This window comes from Cheilinus undulatus, unplaced genomic scaffold (genome assembly GCF_018320785.1).
Source record: "Cheilinus undulatus unplaced genomic scaffold, ASM1832078v1 Contig10, whole genome shotgun sequence".
In the NCBI taxonomy this organism is placed as follows: domain Eukaryota; kingdom Metazoa; phylum Chordata; class Actinopteri; order Labriformes; family Labridae; genus Cheilinus; species Cheilinus undulatus.
Genome location: NW_024571677.1, coordinates 54,515 through 75,429, shown reverse-complemented (window position 1 = coordinate 75,429; position 20,915 = coordinate 54,515). Strand labels below are relative to the sequence as shown.

Here is a 20,915-nt window from a genome sequence, read left to right as displayed (position 1 = left end):
ATTAACATATTTTTACAAACTAAGGTATGAGGTTTTAAATTTTCTTCCATGTTTCTCTGTCCTCCAAGGCTGGCCACACTTTAGATGATTCTTTAATCTTAAAGAGTTTTAAAAACGTGGCCGACCACAGACAGAAGGACAGTTTCCATCTAATAATCCTCTGAGAGCACACACCGGCCCAGGGAGACCACAGACCTGCTGAGGACCTCACTGAAACCTGCGTGATCAAACATGACAAACAAACATGGAGGACCCCTGAAATCCTCTGCTGGAGTGTTACAGCTGCAGAAAAATACAAATAAGGAGAACCACGAGGGTGAAGCCCGGCTGAGATGTAGGTAGCGTTCATGTTTGTAAAAGTCAGAACATCTGGTTGGTGACATGACCCACGCTGCTCTCTCATTGGTTGTTCAGGCTTTACACCACTAGCTCGTGTCTCTCTTATAGAGCACATGAAGGTAAATTTCGTTACAGTAAATGGAAACTAAAGGAGGATTACACAGCTCTGGACAGTTTCACAAGAACCCTTACAGCAATAGTTCTCAACCTTTTCAGCCTGTGAAAATAAAGGCACCAGAAACCGGGGACCCCCAAAATAAAGGCACCAGAGACCGGGGACCCCCAAAACAAAGGCACCAGAGACCGGGGACCCCCAAAATAAAGGCACCAGAGACCGGGGACCCCCAAAACAAAGGCACCAGAGACCGGGGACCCCCAAAACAAAGGCACCAGAGACCGGGGACTCCCAAAATAAAGGCACCAGAGACCGGGGACCCCCAAAATAAAGGCAGCAGAGACCGGGGACCCCCAAAACAAAGGCACCAGAGACCGGGGACTCCCAAAATAAAGGCACCAGAGACCGGGGACCCCCAAAACAAAGGCACCAGAGACCAGGGACCCCCAAAATAAAGGCACCAGAAACCGGGGACCCCCAAAATAAAGGCACCAGAGACCGGGGACCCCCAAAACAAAGGCACCAGAGACCGGGGACCCCCAAAACAAAGGCACCAGAGACCGGGGACCCCCAAAACAAAGGCACCAGAGACCGGGGACCCCCAAAACAAAGGCACCAGAGACCGGGGACCCCCAAAATAAAGGCACCAGAGACCGGGGACCCCCAAAACAAAGGCACCAGAGACTGGGGACCCCCAAAATAAAGGCACCAGAGACCTGTTCTATTGTAAAGTTAAGCTGTGAAAACCGTATTTTATATTTAACCTGAATATCCACTCTTATCAAAGAAACAAATCTTTTTAAATCATTTATGTAGAATATAGCCTTCTTGAAAAAAAAGGGTTGAAAAAAAGGAGGTGAAATTGGCTCTTTAAAGTAGCAGAAACAGGTTAGAAGTGGCAAAAATGATAAAAGAACAGCAAAAAATTAACGAAAAAGGCAAAAATGGGCAGAAAATGGTGGTAAAAGGGAATTAAAAAGTGGCTATAAAGGCTTTAAATTGGCAAAAAGAAAGGTGGAAATCTGGTGAAATGGGAATAAAAATTAATATAAATTGGCAAAATAGTGCTGACTGAGAAGAAATAAATAGGCACATATTTACAGAAATTGGTCAAACTGGCATATCAGATAGTGAAATGTGGTTAAAATGGGAAATTGGGCATAAAAAGTGGTAAAATGGGTTTAATAGTGGCAATAATGGGTCAACATTAGGCTTATGTGGCAAGAGTTGGTTTAAAAGTGGCACAAATAACTGTTAAATGGCAAAAATGTGTTAAAATTTGTGGGAAAAATGATGAAAACTGGTTAAGATTTGGCAAAATTGGTCTAAAGTGATAACAGAGGAATTTCAAAGATATTGTTAGTTTTTTAGGGAATCTGGAGACCCCTCTGAGTGTCTCCCTACCCCCAAGGGGGTCCCAACCCCAAGGTTGAGAACCACTGCCTTAAATGACTTCATTCATCCCTCCCATCTAAAATACACCAACACTTCTATATTTAACATTTATTACACAGTTTTATATCTACAGTACTTAGGAATGATCCAGAATCAACAGAACACGTAGAGAACACGCTCTGAAACCATATCATCTGAGACTTTCTGCTCTGAGGCCGTGGGTCTGAGCTCTGAACAGCGCTGTGAGAGAGTGAGTCAGTGGAGCATCATTCTTGAGGCTCCTTCTCCCGTCTTTTTCCCTGTGGATTATTTTTGTCTTTACACTGATGTTCTGCTGCTTTTACGAGTTTTTTCTCCAACTGTAGGGCCGGCACGCTGGACGTCCCGTACTGGAGAGGAGAGGGAGAGGAGGGAGTTTGTTATCATGAGAGTTTTTACTCCACCAACACAGACATGAATACAGCTCTCAGAGTCTTCAGACCCCTCTCCCTTTTTCAGTTTCATGTTCCTTCCTGATGCTACACTCTTTAAAATTCATTTTCATTCTCATTCATCTCAACTCAGCACCCATCATGGCCTCCAGAATTCTCACATGAAGAAGTCTGGACCAACCAGGACTCCTCTAAAGCTGGTCACCATCGGAGGAGAGGGACCTTAGAGAGGAGACCAAGAACCTGATGGTCCCTCTGACTGAGCTCCAGAGATCCTGGAGGAGATGGGACAAAGTTCTAGGAGAACCATCACTGCAGCCTCCACTGATCTGGAGGAGAGGAGAGATGAAGACTCTCCTCAGAGAGAAACAGGAAACCCTGACTGGATTCTGACCTGATATCATTGTCAGCTGTGAGGCCTTCTATAGAGAGGGGCGGGGCTTTAGAATCATGGCCAATCAGGTTAATTTAGTACAGGTGGACTCCAGTCAAGGTGTAGAAATATCTCAGCAGAGACCAGAGACATGGAGGAACCTGAGCTACATTTACTAAAGACTCTGAATCCTGATGTCAGGGTGAGATTTAAGCTTTTATTTGAATATCTTTGCAAAAGTTTCTAAAATTCTGTTTTCTCTTCGTCATGATGGTACTGAGTGTAGATGAATCAGAATAAAAATCAATTTAAAGGACTGTAGCATCAGGATGAAACATAAATATCATGAACTGAAGAGAGCTGAGACATACAAAGTTACAGCATCTTTGCGTACCGTCTCTTTCTTCCTGGGGTGCTTGTGTCTGTAGTCCAGGTATCGCTGGTTTAGATCTCTGAGGTCACAGAGAAAGGCCTGACCTTGTCTGAGATCTGCCAGTCTGAGCTGGAGTTCATCTGTCTCCTTCTGATGCAGAAACAACTGTCTCTCTGCCCTGAGCAAACACACAGGAGGATGTTACAGGGTCAGAGTGGATGTAACAGAGGGTCAAAGTGGATGTTACAGAGGGTCAAAGTGGATGTTACAGAGGATCAGAGTGGATGTTACAGAGGGTCAGAGTGGATGTTACAGAGGGTCAAATTGGATGTTACAGCAGAGTCAGAGTGGATGTTACAGAGGATCAGAGTGGATGTTACAGAGGGTCAAATTGGATGTTACAGAGGGTCAAATTGGATGTTACAGCAGAGTCAGAGTGGATGTTACAGAGGATCAGAGTGGATGTTACAGAGGATCAGAGTGGATGTTACAGAGGATCAGAGTGGATGTTACAGCAGTATCAGAGTGGATGTTACAGCAGTGTCAGAGTGGATGTTAAAAGAAGGTCAGAGTGGATGTTACAGAGGGTCAAAGTGGATGTTACAACAGGGTCAGAGTGGATGTTACAGAGGGTCAAAGTGGATGTTACAGCAGGGTCAGAGCCGATGTTAAAAGAAGGTCAGAATGGATGTTACATAGGGTCAGAGTGGATGTTACATAGGGTCAGAGTGGATGTTACAGAGGGTCCAAGTGGATGTTACAGAGGGTCAAAGTGGATGTTACAGCAGGGTCAGAGTGGATGTTACAGAGGGTCAGAGTGGATGTTACAGAGGGTCAGAGTGGATGTTACAGAGGGTCAGAGTGGATGTTACAGAGGATCAGTGTGGATGTTAAAAGAAGGTCAGAGTGGATGTTAGAGAGGATCAGAGTGGATGTTACAGCAGTGTCAGAGTGGATGTTAAAAGAAGTTCAGAGTGGATGTTACAGAGGATCAGTGTGGATGTTAAAAGAAGGTCAGAGTGGATGTTACAGAGGGTCAGAGTGGATGTTACAGCAGGGTCAGAGTGGATGTTACAGAGGGTCAGAGTGGATGTTACAGAGGGTCAGAGTGGATGTTACAAAGGATCAGAGTGGATGTTACAGCAGTGTCAGAGTGGATGTTACAGAGGGTCAGAGTGGATGTTACAGAGGGTCAAAGTGGATGTTACAGAGGGTCAGAGTGGATGTTACAGAGGGTCAGAGTGGATGTTACAGAGGGTCCAAGTGGATGTTACAGAGGGTCAGTGTAGATGTTACAGCAGGGTCAGAGTGGATGTTACAGAGGGTCAGAGTGGATGTTACAGAGGGTCAGAGTTGATGTTACAGAGGGTCAGAGTGGATGTTACAGAGGGTCAGAGTTGATGTTACAGAGGGTCAGAGTGGATGTTACAGAGGGTCAGAGTGGATGCTACAGAGTTGTTACTACCTTGACATCACACTACATATGTCACCTTTTAAGCTATATTTTTAGGGTTTAATTTCTCTATTTATGCCATTGTGAATTCAAAAATTTTATATTTATATTCCAGTTTATCACACATTATTTATTTCAGATAAACAAACAATAAACAGCGTGCCTGGCAGGTCAGTTCTACTGTTATTGTCCCGGGCTTGCATGGGTCAGTGAAAACACAGAGAGGACTTTCATGTTCTTTTTTATTACATTTAAAAAAGTCCTTGAATATTTTATTCCAACCAACATACCGTGATGCCACCACAGTAAAACTATAAAATTCTGATCAATAAAACCTTGATAAAAATTCTAAACTCTGATGACTGTTAAATATGAAGGTCAAGGAATGATCTTAGTCAAAATGAAAATAGAATTAACTCACACTAACCAAAAACAGTCAAAGAAGACTGAGGAGTTAAAATAACTAACAGACCATGAAGACTCACCTCATCATCTCATGTTTGGCGTCCAACAGTCTCTGCATCTTTTTACGGATCATAGAACCAACCTGATAGCAGAGAAGGAGAGATTTAAATGCAGACAGTATGGTTTATTATTATTATTATTATCATTATTATGAGCTTTAAATGCAATATGGTTTAATAATAATCATCACTCATCATTCTGGGGACTTTCTGCTTTTAACTGATCAGGTAAGGGGAGAGAGAGTAAGGACTGGGATCAGGACTTCATCCTCTGTAAACCAACTGAGCCAAACCAGATCCTCAATCTGACTGTTTTCAGTCTCTGGTTCTTCACAGGTCTGGACCTCCCACAAACTCTCATCATAACTCTAAAATCTTATCTTTAAGTCATGACTAAATGTTTTGCTGAAAGTGGGGCGGTTTGGACGGATGGAGCAAGCGTGACAGAACAAAGATCCTTCAAAATAAAAGCATGCTATTAACTGTTTGCCACATTTTTGAGGCACCACTGAAAATGGCTTTGTGACCCACTTTTGGGACCTGAGCCACCATTTGAGAACCTCTCCCTGATGGCAGACGTGAGTCTGGACGAGCTGTCAGCTTTAGAAGGTCAGTAAAATTCATCAGGATGGGCCGGGACAGTTACCTGGACGTTTCCTCTCTTCAGTCCTCGGAGCTCTTTCTGAGCAGAGATCTGAAATAGAGCAGAGAACACGGCAGTAGTCTGATGTTACACTCATGTTTACTTTGACCACAGGGCTCCTGTCTACATACTAATATGTGACACTAACTCCGGTGTAGCACTAGAGAGCCAAACCGTTATAGTCTGCTGAGTCTGACCTCAGGCCTGTTGAGGGGCCTGACAGATCTGTAGAGTCTAGTCTAGTCTAAAGGTCAGGTTTTATCTCTGTATCAGAATGAAGGAGGTGAACTCTGACCTTTTCCATGAGCTGATGTTTAACATTGGTGGAGAATGAATCGATGGACTGTTTGACAGCTTTAGACTCCACAGACTCTCTGAAAAATAAACACAAGGAACCCTCTGAGAAAGATCACTGTTAAAAAACTAAAAGTGGACTGAGGGCAGGCTTAGATAAGGTCCAGACATGGAGGAACACCTGGAGACGGGTTATTTTACCTGTACTGCTCACAGAAATCACTGAAGGCGTCCAACACAACCTCCAGCTCCGTTCCTCTCTGACCTCCTCGGTTCTTCCTCCTCCGTTTGTCCGTGTCAGCCTCGTCTGATTCACCAGAGGAGCGTCCTTCAGGGAAAGTCACGGTTTTAGTCCTCAGAGGACAGGTGCTTCTCTAAAAGTCTAAATATCATGGAAAGATGACTTTATCCTGTGACAGAATTCAAACTCTGACTTGTTCTAGAAATAACTAAAGAGTAACTAAAGCCCAGAGCTTCAGCTGAGGGATCGTCTAGCCTGGAATTTAAGAAGATGTCTTCAGACTGTCTGGGACGGGGCTGGGAGGGAGGGAGGGGGATAAGACGAGCCCACATCGCTCCACTTCCTGTCTAATTCTGATTAATCATCAGATCCTGATCTTAACAAAGTTCCTCGGACGTCCTCCCTCTAATCGTGACTCCTGATCCACTCTGACAATGATCTCCACCTCTCATCCCCCGCTCTGGCTACAGGATGAAGGTCCTGGACTCTGAGACCAGCTCTTCTATCTGTCCTTTCTGGACTGTTTCAGGAGGGTCATGTGGAGCAGCAGACTCTCTCAGAGCCCACAGTTCTCGTCTTGTCTACATTTGTTAGTTTTACTCTTGATATCTACACCTGTTTGAGATTTGTTGCTGCCTTTAAATTCAAAACGAGCTCATATTTTTTATGAAATGGTAAAATGTCTGAGTTCCTACCTCTGATTCATTGTTCATGCTCTGTTGTGAATAAAATATTGGTTTGATAATTACTGACTTCTGTTTTTATTTACAGTTTACACCACGTCCCACCTTTTTTGGAACTGGGGTTGTGCTCTTTATGAATTTTATATGTTAAAAATTCCCAGGACTGAAAAAACAGCCTGAAGATTTAATTTAGGGTCGCCTTTTTCCTCACAGAACTGGTGTGACAGTTTAACTGGTGTTGGATTAAATGATGACTCAGCCAAACATTGACCACACACTTCCTGGTTCTAAGACTACCCGTGCTGAGGGGAACATCACAGCTGCTCTGAAAGACTCTGTGGATTCCTACACGTGCATTTAGGCTGATGAATGTTAGAAAGGACCAGGAGGAGACTCCTCAGCTTTCTGATCATAGAGGCTGGTGGATTATTAACGGTCTCAGGGACTCCACAAACTCTGGTACTGGCGCAGGATTACAGCCAGGGAGCACAAAGACACTTCTAAAGATATTTCTTATAGGCTGGACTCTCATGTTAGGGTTTTTGGAGGGTTTGGGTCGGTCCCACAAGATTCTCAGGTTTAAAGGCTGGTCTCCAGGGATCATGAGCCTGTTTCTGCTCTTACCTGATGCAGACACTCTCCTAGATGAAGACTTCCTGGTTCCTCCTAAACCAGAGCCCCTGGTCTTCTTAGGACTTGGTTCCTGGATAAATGACGGAGAAAAGAGACGAGAAGGTTACAGCGTGAGCCTCTATGATGTGGGCTCTAGACTCTTGGAGAGACTTCATACCCAGCTGGTGCCTTCATCAGCCACCTCCTCATCAGATGACAGGACAGGCCTCTGTGGTCCTAAGACGGGATCCACGTCAGAGTCCTCCTTAAACAAAATAAAGGAGCATTCAGTAATGAGGTTGAATCAGTGGCTCTAAACAGATGGGTCAGGACTCAGAAGTCCTGGAGCTGAACTCAGTGGGTCACAGACTCAGGCCTGAAAAGTCTGAAACTCTTAAAGCATGCCTGTTCTGTCCTCTTGTTCTTGTTCTGTCCTCTTGTTCTTGTTCTGTCCTCTTGTTCTTGTTCTGTTCTCTTGTGTTTGTTCTGTCCTCTTGTGTTTGTTCTGTCCTCTTGTGTTTGTTCTGTCCTCTTGTGTTTGTTCTGTCCTCTTGTGTTTGTTCTGTCCTCTTGTTCTTGTTCTGTCCTCTTGTGTTTGTTCTGTCCTCTTGTGTTTGTTCTGTCCTCTTGTGTTTGTTCTGTCCTCTTGTTCTTGTTCTGTCCTCTTGTGTTTGTTCTGTCCTCTTGTGTTTGTTCTGTCCTCTTGTTCTTGTTCTGTCCTCTTGTTCTTGTTCTGTCCTCTTGTGTTTGTTCTGTCCTCTTGTGTTTGTTCTGTCCTCTTGTGTTTGTTCTGTCCTCTTGTGTTTGTTCTGTCCTCTTGTGTTTGTTCTGTCCTCTTGTGTTTGTTCTGTCCTCTTGTTCTTGTTCTGTCCTCTTGTGTTTGTTCTGTCCTCTTGTGTTTGTTCTGTCCTCTTGTGTTTGTTCTGTCCTCTTGTGTTTGTTCTGTCCTCTTGTTCTTGTTCTGTCCTCTTGTTCTTGTTCTGTCCTCTTGTTCTTGTTCTGTCCTCTTGTGTTTGTTCTGTCCTCTTGTTCTTGTTCTGTCCTCTTGTTCTTGTTCTGTCCTCTTGTGTTCGTTCTGTCCTCTTGTTCTTGTTCTGTCCTCTTTACATTGTACAGATTCTCCCTGAAGAGTTGAAGTTGGATCCTGAGGCAGGACTTAGACTGAATCATAGCCATATAAACAGCTATAAACCAGTATTTACAGAGACCTGCCTTCAGACATCCTCACTGAGACTCACTCTGGTTGGATAATCTTCATTCTTACTACACTAATATTCTTGTTACCTGTGGCTCAGGGGCTCTGGACTTCTCTTGTCCTGGCTGACGCTCTGTCTTCTGGCTCTGTTTCACCTGCTGGTTGTTAATTTTCCTTCTGGTACAGAGAGAGAGTGAATGTGTGAAGATGAGAGGAACCATTTAATACATCATTGCACAAACACATAAAGACCAGGACAGACTTGCTGTAATGGTACTCCTGTATCACCGCGTCCTTAGACTTCACCCACACTGACCTTATAAGGGCTGCAGAAACTACAGGTGCATGTGAAATTTGAATATTGTGGAAAAGTTCATTTAGTTTCTGAACCCACAAAGTGAAACATTCTAGATTCTTTACACCTGCAGAGAAATATATTAGAGCCTTTGACTCTGGACCTGATGACTGAATAACACTGTAGTAACAACGTAACAACAACACTAGATCAATCTTAGAATAACGTAACACCATCAATGAGTACCCACATTCATTGATTATTATCTGTGGAGTGAGTCCTCTCTAAGGACTAGAATAAAGATACAGCGTAGTTTTCCTCTACAGGCCACTGTCATCTGACATTCTTAGTGGAAGAGTAAACGGAGGAAACAGCATCTGTGGTCTTACCTCGCTGTGACTTTCCTTCCACTGCTTCTCCTCCTCTTCTTCTTTGTCATCTCTTCTTCCTCCCCGTCTCTCTCCGTCTCCTTCCTCTTTCCTTTGTCCAGAGTTTTGGACGTCTTTAGGACATCTTTTCTCCCAGCTGTCTCCTTCTGCTCCTCTGTGACTCCTAATTCCTCTTCAACAGCGGTGCTGTGCAGAGGGCTTCCTACACAACAGGATTTATGTGTCTCTGTTAAATCACAGCTTCATAAAGAACAGCAACAGTCCATAAAACATCCAACATTTCACCTGGAGACACTAATCGGATTGACACCGAGAGCTATGAGCGTTAAAATCCCCTCACCACCTAAAACACATCAGCAGTGATTGATGTATGACCTCCATGCAACATTTTAATAGTTTTCTGATAACCTCCGACCTGACAGAGCTTTGGTTTCACTGCAGGATGTTGTTATTACAGCAGATTTATTCAGTAAACATGAGAAATCACATTTAAGCCAGTTTAATTTCCAGACTCATACAGCTGAAGTGAGCCAGAGGAAAGCTGCTGTTGAACTGAAACTCTGATGTAATAGACCAAGAACTGATAGATCCACTCTGAAGGTCAGAGACCACATGGATCCACTCTGAAGGTCAGAGACCACATGGATCCACTCTGAAGGTCAGAGACCACATGGATCCACTCTGAAGGTCAGAGACCACATGGATCCACTCTGGAGGTGAGACACCACATGGATCCACTCTGGAGGTCAGGCACCACATGGATCCACTCTGAAGGTCAGAGACCACATGGATCCACCCTGCAGGTCAGAGACCACATGGATACACTCTGCAGGTCAGAGACCACATGGATACACTCTGCAGGTCAGAGACCACATGGATACACTCTGTGGTCTCTGCAGGTCAGAGACCACATGGATCAACTCTGCAGGTCAGAGACCACATGGATCCACTCTGCAGGTCAGAGACCACATGGATCCACTCTGAAGGTCAGGCACCACATGGATCCACCCTGGAGGTCAGAGACCACATGGATACACTCTGCAGGTCAGAGACCACATGGATCCACTCTGCAGGTCAGAGACCACATGGATCCACTCTGAAGGTCAGGCACCACATGGATCCACCCTGGAGGTCAGAGACCACATGGATACACTCTGCAGGTCAGAGACCACATGGATCAACTCTGGAGGTCAGAGACCACATGGATCCACTCTGCAGGTCAGAGACCACATGGATACACTCTGGAGGTGAGACACCACATGGATCCACTCTGGAGGTCAGGCACCACATGGATCCACCCTGGAGGTCAGAGACCACATGGATCCACTCTGCAGGTCAGAGACCACATGGATACACTCTGCAGGTCAGAGACCACATGGATACACTCTGCAGGTCAGAGACCACATGGATCCACTCTGCAGGTCAGAGACCACATGGATACACTCTGTGGTCTCTGCAGGTCAGAGACCACATGGATCCACTTTGGAGGTCAGAGACCACATAGATCCACTCTGGAGGTGAGACACCACATGGATCCACTCTGGAGGTCAGAGACCACATAGATCCACTCTGCAGGTCAGAGACCACATGGATCCACTCTGCAGGTCAGAGACCACATGGATCCACTCTGCAGGTCAGAGACCACATGGATACACTCTGTGGTCTCTGCAGGTCAGAGACCACATGGATCAACTCTGCAGGTCAGAGACCACATGGATACACTCTGCAGGTCAGAGACCACATGGATACACTCTGTGGTCTCTGCAGGTCAGAGACCACATGGATCAACTCTGCAGGTCAGAGACCACATGGATACACTCTGCAGGTCAGAGACCACATGGATCACTCTGCCCACATGGATACACTCTGCAGGTCAGAGACCACATGGATCCACTCTGCAGGTCAGAGACCACATGGATCCACTCTGAAGGTCAGGCACCACATGGATCCACCCTGGAGGTCAGAGACCACATGGATACACTCTGCAGGTCAGAGACCACATGGATCAACTCTGGAGGTCAGAGACCACATGGATCCACTCTGCAGGTCAGAGACCACATGGATACACTCTGGAGGTGAGACACCACATGGATCCACTCTGGAGGTCAGGCACCACATGGATCCACCCTGGAGGTCAGAGACCACATGGATCCACTCTGCAGGTCAGAGACCACATGGATACACTCTGCAGGTCAGAGACCACATGGATACACTCTGCAGGTCAGAGACCACATGGATCCACTCTGCAGGTCAGAGACCACATGGATACACTCTGTGGTCTCTGCAGGTCAGAGACCACATGGATCCACTTTGGAGGTCAGAGACCACATAGATCCACTCTGGAGGTGAGACACCACATGGATCCACTCTGGAGGTCAGAGACCACATAGATCCACTCTGCAGGTCAGAGACCACATGGATCCACTCTGCAGGTCAGAGACCACATGGATCCACTCTGCAGGTCAGAGACCACATGGATACACTCTGTGGTCTCTGCAGGTCAGAGACCACATGGATCAACTCTGCAGGTCAGAGACCACATGGATACACTCTGCAGGTCAGAGACCACATGGATACACTCTGTGGTCTCTGCAGGTCAGAGACCACATGGATCAACTCTGCAGGTCAGAGACCACATGGATCCACTCTGCAGGTCAGAGACCACATGGATCCACTCTGCAGGTCAGAGACCACATGGATCCACTCTGCAGGTCAGAGACCACATGGATCCACTCTGCAGGTCAGAGACCACATGGATACACTCTGGAGGTGAGACACCACATGGATCCACTCTGGAGGTCAGAGACCACATGGATACACTCTGCAGGTCAGAGACCACATGGATACACTCTGCAGGTCAGAGACCACATGGATACACTCTGCAGGTCAGAGACCACATGGATACACTCTGCAGGTCAGAGACCACATGGATACACTCTGTGGTCTCTGCAGGTCAGAGACCACATGGATCAACTCTGCAGGTCAGAGACCACATGGATCCACTCTGAAGGTCAGAGACCACATGGATCCACTCTGCAGGTCAGAGACCACATGGATCCACTCTGAAGGTCAGAGACCACATGGATCCACTCTGCAGGTCAGAGACCACATGGATCCACTCTGCAGGTCAGAGACCACATGGATCCACTCTGGAGGTCAGAGACCACATGGATACACTCTGAAGGTCAGGCACCACATGGATCCACCCTGGAGGTCAGAGACCACATGGATCCACTCTGCAGGTCAGAGACCACATGGATCCACTTTGGAGGTCAGAGACCACATAGATCCACTCTGGAGGTCAGACACCACATGGATCCACTCTGGAGGTCAGACACCACATGGATCCACTCTGAAGGTCAGAGACCACATGGATCCACTCTGCAGGTCAGAGACCACATGGATCCACTCTGCAGGTCAGAGACCACATGGATCCACTCTGCAGGTCAGAGACCACATGGATCCACTTTGGAGGTCAGAGACCACATGGATACACTCTGTGGTCTCTGCAGGTCAGAGACCACATGGATCCACTCTGAAGGTCAGAGACCACATGGATCCACTCTGAAGGTCAGAGACCACATGGATCCACTCTGCAGGTCAGAGACCACATGGATCCACTCTGCAGGTCAGAGACCACATGGATACACTCTGTGGTCTCTGCAAGTCAGAGACCACATGGATCAACTCTGCAGGTCAGAGACCACATGGATACACTCTGCAGGTCAGAGACCACATGGATCAACTCTGCAGGTCAGAGACCACATGGATCCACTCTGCAGGTCAGAGACCACATGGATCCACTCTGCAGGTCAGAGACCACATGGATACACTCTGCAGGTCAGAGACCACATGGACCCACTCTGCAGGTCAGAGACCACATGGATCCACTCTGCAGGTCAGAGACCACATGGATCCACTCTGCAGGTCAGAGACCACATGGATACACTCTGGAGGTCAGGCACCACATGGATCCACCCTGGAGGTCAGAGACCACATTGATCCACTCTGCAGGTCAGAGATCACATGGATCCACCCTGGAGGTCAGAGACCACATGGATCCACTCTGGAGGTCAGAGACCACATGGATACACTCTGGAGGTCAGAGACCACATGGATCCACTCTGGAGGTGAGACACCACATGGATCCACTCTGGAGGTCAGAGACCACATGGATCCACCCTGGAGGTCAGAGACCACATGGATCCACTCTGGAGGTCAGAGACCACATGGATCCACTCTGGAGGTCAGAGACCACATGGATCCACTCTGAAGGTCAGGCACCACATGGATCCACCCTGGAGGTCAGAGACCACATGGATCCACTCTGCAGGTCAGAGACCACATGGATCCACTTTGGAGGTCAGAGACCACATGGATCCACTCTGGAGGTGAGACACCACATGGATCCACTCTGGAGGTCAGAGACCACATAGATCCACCCTGGAGGTGAGAGACCACACGGATCCACTCTGGAGGTCAGAGACCACATGGATCCACTCTGGAGGTCAGAGACCACATGGATCCACTCTGCAGATTTAGACACCGCATGGATCCACTCTGGAGGTCAGAGACCACATAGATCCACCCTGGAGGTGAGAGACCACATTGTTCCACTCTGGAGGTCAGAGACCACATGGATCCACTCTGGAGGTCAGAGACCACATGGATCCACTCTGCAGATTTAGACACCGCATGGATCCACTCTGGAGGTCAGAGACCACATGGATCCACCCTGGAGGTGAGAGACCACATTGTTCCACTCTCAAGGTCAGAGACCACATGGATCCACTTTGGAGGTCAGAGACCACACGGATCCACTCTGGAGGTCAGAGACCACATGGATCCACTCTGGAGGTCAGAGACCACATGGATCCACTCTGCAGGTCAGAGACCACATGGATACACTCTGCAGGTCAGAGACCACATGGATACACTCTGGAGGTGAGACACCACATGGATCCACTCTGGAGGTCAGAGACCACATGGATCCACCCTGGAGGTCAGAGACCACATGGATCCACTCTGGAGGTCAGAGACCACATGGATCCACTCTGGAGGTCAGAGACCACATGGATCCACTCTGAAGGTCAGGCACCACATGGATCCACCCTGGAGGTCAGAGACCACATGGATCCACTCTGCAGGTCAGAGACCACATGGATCCACTTTGGAGGTCAGAGACCACATAGATCCACTCTGGAGGTGAGACACCACATGGATCCACTCTGGAGGTCAGAGACCACATAGATCCACCCTGGAGGTGAGAGACCACATTGTTCCACTCTGGAGGTCAGAGACCACATGGATCCACTCTGGAGGTCAGAGACCACATGGATCCACTCTGCAGATTTAGACACCGCATGGATCCACTCTGGAGGTCAGAGACCACATAGATCCACCCTGGAGGTGAGAGACCACATTGTTCCACTCTGGAGGTCAGAGACCACATGGATCCACTCTGGAGGTCAGAGACCACATGGATCCACTCTGCAGATTTAGACACCGCATGGATCCACTCTGGAGGTCAGAGACCACATGGATCCACCCTGGAGGTGAGAGACCACATTGTTCCACTCTCAAGGTCAGAGACCACATGGATCCACTTTGGAGGTCAGAGACCACACGGATCCACTCTGGAGGTCAGAGACCACATGGATCCACTCTGGAGGTCAGAGACCACATGGATCCACTCTGCAGGTCAGAGACCACATGGATCCACTCTGGAGGTCAGAGACCACATGGATCCACTCTGGAGGTCAGAGACCACATGGATCCACTCTGCAGGTCAGAGACCACATGGATCCACTCTGGAGGTCAGAGACCACATGGATCCACTCTGGAGGTCAGACACCACATGGAGAAATAAACCTGGCCTGAGATGATGGAGAACTTCCCCTTATGGAGGTATTTAACATCCGAGACCATGAACACATGAGGAACAGACGACAGACAATCATGAGTCCATTATTCATGTTACCAATTCTCCCTATTCAAGACTTCAGAACAGCGGTCCAGGACTCATCCTGGCTGCTGCTTCCACTCCTCAGTCTAAAATGAAGACTTACCAAAGTTCCTCTGCAGATCCTCCATGAAGCTGGCTCTCTCTATGGCAGACAGGTTGGGAGACTCCATATGGTCCACAGCTGAACCTTTCTGAGTTCAGGAATGAACAACAGGAAATACCACTTTGCTTAAGAACAACACATTAAAGGTACAGTTAGAACATTTAAAAACCACCTAGCTGGTTCTAGAAGGACCTCTAGGGACCACTTCTCTCCAGACATTAACTCCATTATAAGCAAATGAGGGATTAGAATAAGACTGGGACTGCAGATGGACTCACCTGATCCTGGTCTTTAACAGCTCTGGTGTTTCTGCCCTTTTTGGCCCTGCAAACACACGAGACACTATCAATATCATTATTGACCTCACCATGACCTTACATGCTGTAAACTTGTTTATCTCTGCTGTAAACATATTTATCTCTGCTGTAAACTTGTTTATCTCTGCTGTAAACTTGTTTAACTCTGCTGTAAACTTGTTTATCTTTGCTGTAAACTTGTTTATCTTTGCTGTTAACTTGTTTATCCCTGCTGTAAACTTGTTTATACCTGCTGTAAACTTGTTTATACCTGCTGTAAACTTGTTTATACCTGCTGTAAACTTCTTTATCTCTGCTGTTAACTTGTTTATCTTTGCTGTAAACTTGTTTATCCCTGCTGTAAACTTGTTTATCTCTGCTGTAAACTTGTTTATCTCTTCTGTAAACTTGTTTATCTCTGCTGTAAACTTCTTTATCTCTGCTGTTAACTTGTTTATCTTTGCTGTAAACTTGTTTATCCCTGCTGTAAACTTGTTTATCTCTGCTGTAAACATGTTTATCTTTGCTGTAAACTTGTTTATCTCTGCTGTAAACTTGTTTATCTCTGCTGTAAACATGTTTATCTTTGCTGTAAACATATTTATCTCTGCTGTAAACTTGTTTATCTCTGCTGTAAACTTGTTTATCTTTGCTGTAAACTTGTTTATCTCTGTTGAAAACTTGTTTATCTCTGCTGTAAACTTGTTTATCTCTTCTGTAAACATGTTTATCTCTGCTGTAAACTTGTTTATCTCTGCTGTAAACATGTTTATCTCTGCTGTAAACATATTTATCTCTGCTGTAAACTTGTTTATCTCTGCTGTAAACATGTTTATCTTTGCTGTAAACTTGTTAATCCCTGTTGTAAACTTGTTTATCATTACTGTATACGTTTATCTCCGCTGTAAACATGTTTATCTCTGCTGTAAACATGTTTATCTTTGCTGTAAACTTGTTTATCAGTGCTGTAAACATGTTTATCTCTGCTGTAAACTTGTCTATCTCTACTGAAAACATGTTTATCTCTACTATAAACATGTTTATCTCTACTGTAAACTTGTTATCTCTACTGAAAACATGTTTATCTCTACTATAAACATGTTTATCTCTACTGTAAACTTGTTATCTCTACTGAAAACGTGTTTATCTCTACTGTAAACTTGTTAATCCCTGTTGTAAACATGTTTATCATTACTGTACACATTTATCCCTGCTGTAAACATGTTTATCTTTGCTGTAAACATGTTTATCTCTGCTGTAAAAATGTTTATCTCTGCTGTAAACTTGTTTATCTTTGCTGTAAACTTGTTTATCTCTGCTGTAAACTTGTTTATCTTTGCTGTAAACATATTTATCTTTGCTGTAAACTTGTTTATCTCTGCTGTAAACTTGTTTATCTTTGCTGTAAACTTGTTTATCTCTGCTGTAAACTTGTTTATCTTTGCTGTAAACATATTTATCTCTGCTGTAAACTTGTTTATCTCTGCTGTAAACATGTTTATCTTTGCTGTAAACTTGTTTATCTCTGCTGTAAACATGTTTATCTCTGCTGTAAACACGTTTATCTCTGCTGTAAACTTGTTTATCTCTGCTGTTAACTTGTTTATCTTTGCTGTAAACTTGTTTATCCCTGCTGTAAACTTGTTTATCTCTGCTGTAAACTTGTTTATCTCTGCTGTAAACTTGTTTATCTTTGCTGTAAACATGTTTATCTTTGCTGTAAACTTGTTTATCCCTGCTGTAAACCTGTTTATCTCTGCTGTAAACTTGTTTATCTCTGCTGTAAACATGTTTATCTTTGCTGTAAACTTGTTTATCTCTGCTGTAAACTTGTTTATCTCTGCTGTAAACATGTTTATCTTTGCTGTAAACATATATATCTCTGCTGTAAACTTGTTTATCTCTGCTGTAAACATGTTCATCTCTGCTGTAAACTTGTTAATCCCTGTTGTAAACTTGTTTATCCCTGCTGTAAACTTGTTTATCCCTGCTGTAAACTTGTTTATCTCTGCTATAAACATGTTTATCTTTGCTGTAAACTTCTTTATCTCTGCTGTAAACTTGTTTATCCCTGTTGTAAACTTGTTTATCTCTGCTGTAAACTTGTTTATCTCTTCTGTAAACATGTTTATCTCTGCTGTAAACATGTTTATCTTTGCTGTAAACATATTTATCTCTGCTGTAAACTTGTTTATCTCTGCTGTAAACATGTTTATCTTTGCTGTAAACTTGTTAATCCCTGTTGTAAACTTGTTTATCATTACTGTACACGTTTATCTCTGCTGTAAACATGTTTATCTCTGCTGTAAACATGTTTATCTTTCCTGTAAACTTGTTTATCTCTGCTGTAAACATGTTTATCTTTGCTGTAAACTTGTTTATCTCTGCTGTAAACATGTTTATCTCTGCTGTAAACTTGTTTATCTCTACTGAAAACATGTTTATCTCTACTATAAACATGTTTATCTCTACTGTAAACTTGTTAATCCCTGTTGTAAACATGTTTATCATTACTGTACACGTTTATCTCTGCTGAAAACATGTTTATCTTTGCTGTAAACTTGTTTATCTCTGCTGTAAACTTGTTTATCTCTGCTGTAAACATGTTTATCTCTGCTGTAAACTTGTTTATCTCTGCTGTAAACTTGTTTATCTCTGCTGTAAACTTGTTTATCTCTGCCTAAACATGTTTATCTTTGCTGTAAACACGTTTATCTCTGCTGTAAACTTGTTTATCTCTGCTGTAAACACGTTTATCTCTGCTGTAAACTTGTTTATCTCTGCTGTAAACTTGTTTATCTCTGCTGTAAACATGTTCCTCTCTGCTGTAAACTTGTTTATCTCTGCTGTAAACACGTTTATCTCTGCTGTAAACTTGTTTATCTCTGCTGTAAACATGTTCATCTCTGCTGTAAACTTGTTTATCTCTGCTGTAAACTTGTTTATCTCTGCTGTAAACACGTTTATCTCTGCTGTAAACTTGTTTATCTCTGCTGTAAACTTGTTTATCTCTGCTGTAAACTTGTTTATCTCTGCTGTAAACACGTTTATCTCTGCTGTAAACTTGTTCCTCTCTGCTGTAAACTTGTTTATCTCTGCTGTAAACACGTTTATCTCTGCTGTAAACTTTTTTATCTCTGCTGTAAACATGTTCATCTCTGCTGTTAACATGTTTATCTCTGCTGTAAACTTGTTTATCTCTGCTGTAAACTTGTTTATCTCTGCTGTAAACTTGTTTATCTCTGCTGTAAACATGTTCATCTCTGCTGTAAACTTGTTTATCTCTGCTGTAAACACGTTTATCTCTGCTGTAAACTTATCTCTGCTGTAAACATGTTTATCTCTGCTGTAAACTTGTTTATCTCTGCTGTAAACACGTTTATCTCTGCTGTAAACTTGTTTATCTCTGCTGTAAACACGTTTATCTCTGCTGTAAACTTGTTTATCTCTGCTGTAAACTTGTTTATCTCTGCTGTAAACATGTTCCTCTCTGCTGTAAACTTGTTTATCTCTGCTGTAAACACGTTTATCTCTGCTGTAAACTTGTTTATCTCTGCTGTAAACACGTTTATCTCTGCTGTAAACTTGTTTATCTCTGCTGTAAACTTGTTCATCTCTGCTGTAAACTTGTTTATCTCTGCTGTAAACTTGTTTATCTCTGCTGTAAACACGTTTATCTCTGCTGTAAACTTGTTTATCTCTGCTGTTAACATGTTTATCTCTGCTGTAAACTTGTTTATCTCTGCTGTAAACACGTTTATCTCTGCTGTAAACTTGTTTATCTCTGCTGTAAACTTGTTCATCTCTGCTGTAAACTTGTTTATCTCTGCTGTAAACACGTTTATCTCTGCTGTAAACTTGTTTATCTCTGCTGTAAACTTGTTCATCTCTGCTGTAAACTTGTTTATCTCTGCTGTAAACACGTTTATCTCTGCTGTAAACTTGTTCATCTCTGCTGTAAACTTGTTTATCTCTGCTGTAAACACGTTTATCTCTGCTGTAAACTTGTTTATCTCTGCTGTAAACTTGTTTATCTCTGCTGTAAACACGTTTATCTCTGCTGTAAACTTGTTTATCTCTGCTGTTAACATGTTTATCTCTGCTGTAAACTTGTTTATCTCTGCTGTAAACACGTTTATCTCTGCTGTAAACTTGTTTATCTCTGCTGTAAACTTGTTCATCTCTGCTGTAAACTTGTTTATCTCTGCTGTAAACACGTTTATCTCTGCTGTAAACTTGTTTATCTCTGCTGTAAACATGTTTATCTGTATTGTAAACTTGGTAAAGTCCACTGAGACCCAGGTGCTGCCATGCAGTAATAGAGGTTTATAGAAACTTTTTTAAACAATAACTCACCTGTAATATCAAAGGATAATATTATTTTCCATGCTGACATGAATATTTTAATGACCGATTAGATGGACATAAGCTGATGGCTTGAATGAACAGTCCTGGTTATGTTCAATAAAACATCTCTTGATGTTAAAGAGTGCTGACATAATCTATGATGCCTAAATGTGAAACTGTCAGAGAATATCCAGCTCATAGCCACGGATAATAAGAATGTGCTTTAACATGTTTTATGTTAACTTCTTCTTATTTCAGACTGTTGAACAGGATCAGATCTCTGCTCCATGACCCTGATGTTTACTTCTGTCTTTTTTTAAATCCTTCTTTAAAACTAAAGCTCAGTTCACTAAGACAGCCGGTAAATCATCATTATAAATACATAAACACCCGGTAAATTAACGTAAATCTGCGTTTCTCACCTCATTCTGAAGACTCTCCGTGAACAAGGTTTAACGACAACTGAAACTAGAGTTCCCGCACAACGCCTCAAGTTCCGGACTGAACCACTGCAGACAAGCGGGGGTGGACGGCGGACGTTAATCCACAGCAGAGACTTCAGACCCTAGAGGTAGTTTGATTCTTAAATTAAAGAACAATATTTAAGACTTTATATTAATCTGCTGAATAAGAGTGTCTCTCACTGACAGTAAATATATGAGCTGAACATTTTCTAAGAGTCTAAACCCCCCGAAGTAATGCACTTCCTTTACCGACCTACGGCGACTGGGAGGGTTCATTTGATCCCGGATTTCAAAAAAGGAGAATTAAAACGTAAATTGAAGACAACTTTTCACAATATTAGGTACACCTAAAGATTCAGAGTATAGACATTTTCTATTTTATATCTGCAGAGGTTTTAATGGTGAAATAGAGAATAAACGTCATTAATAATTACCTTCACTAAAA

The 20,915-nt window shown here is 43.9% G+C and overlaps 1 protein-coding gene across 3 annotated transcripts; it reads right to left on the bottom strand.

Moving 5' to 3' along the window:
* Positions 1–1,942: 1,942 nt before the first annotated feature.
* On the bottom strand, positions 1,943–20,541 carry cenpu (centromere protein U). Of its 3 annotated transcripts, none has more exons than XM_041782417.1 (13): positions 20,429–20,541; positions 15,642–15,687; positions 15,364–15,451; positions 9,296–9,497; positions 8,701–8,788; positions 7,595–7,678; positions 7,429–7,507; positions 6,082–6,208; positions 5,882–5,960; positions 5,590–5,637; positions 4,965–5,026; positions 3,048–3,204; positions 1,943–2,238 (listed from the first exon to the last, which is right to left on the bottom strand). In XM_041782417.1, exons 1-13 carry the CDS (start codon positions 20,431–20,433, stop codon positions 2,116–2,118), a joined length of 1,188 nt encoding a protein of 395 aa, XP_041638351.1. In that variant the 5' UTR covers positions 20,434–20,541; the 3' UTR covers positions 1,943–2,115. The 3 variants fall into 3 exon arrangements, with proteins under 3 accessions (XP_041638351.1, XP_041638350.1, XP_041638349.1); XM_041782416.1 differs by having other exon boundaries at positions 7,595–7,681; positions 8,701–8,785; positions 20,429–20,540; XM_041782415.1 differs by having other exon boundaries at positions 7,595–7,681; positions 20,429–20,538.
* Positions 20,542–20,915: the final 374 nt, after the last annotated feature.

Excerpts from the sequence above, each read along its gene's own strand:
- cenpu (XM_041782415.1), bottom strand. Across the intron at positions 3,205-4,964 it reads GCCAAACATGAGATGATGAG|GGCAGAGAGACAGTTGTTTC; the intron begins GTGAGTCTTCAT and ends GTGTTTGCTCAG. Across the intron at positions 2,239-3,047 it reads ACCCCAGGAAGAAAGAGACG|TACGGGACGTCCAGCGTGCC; the intron begins GTACGCAAAGAT and ends TCTCCTCTCCAG.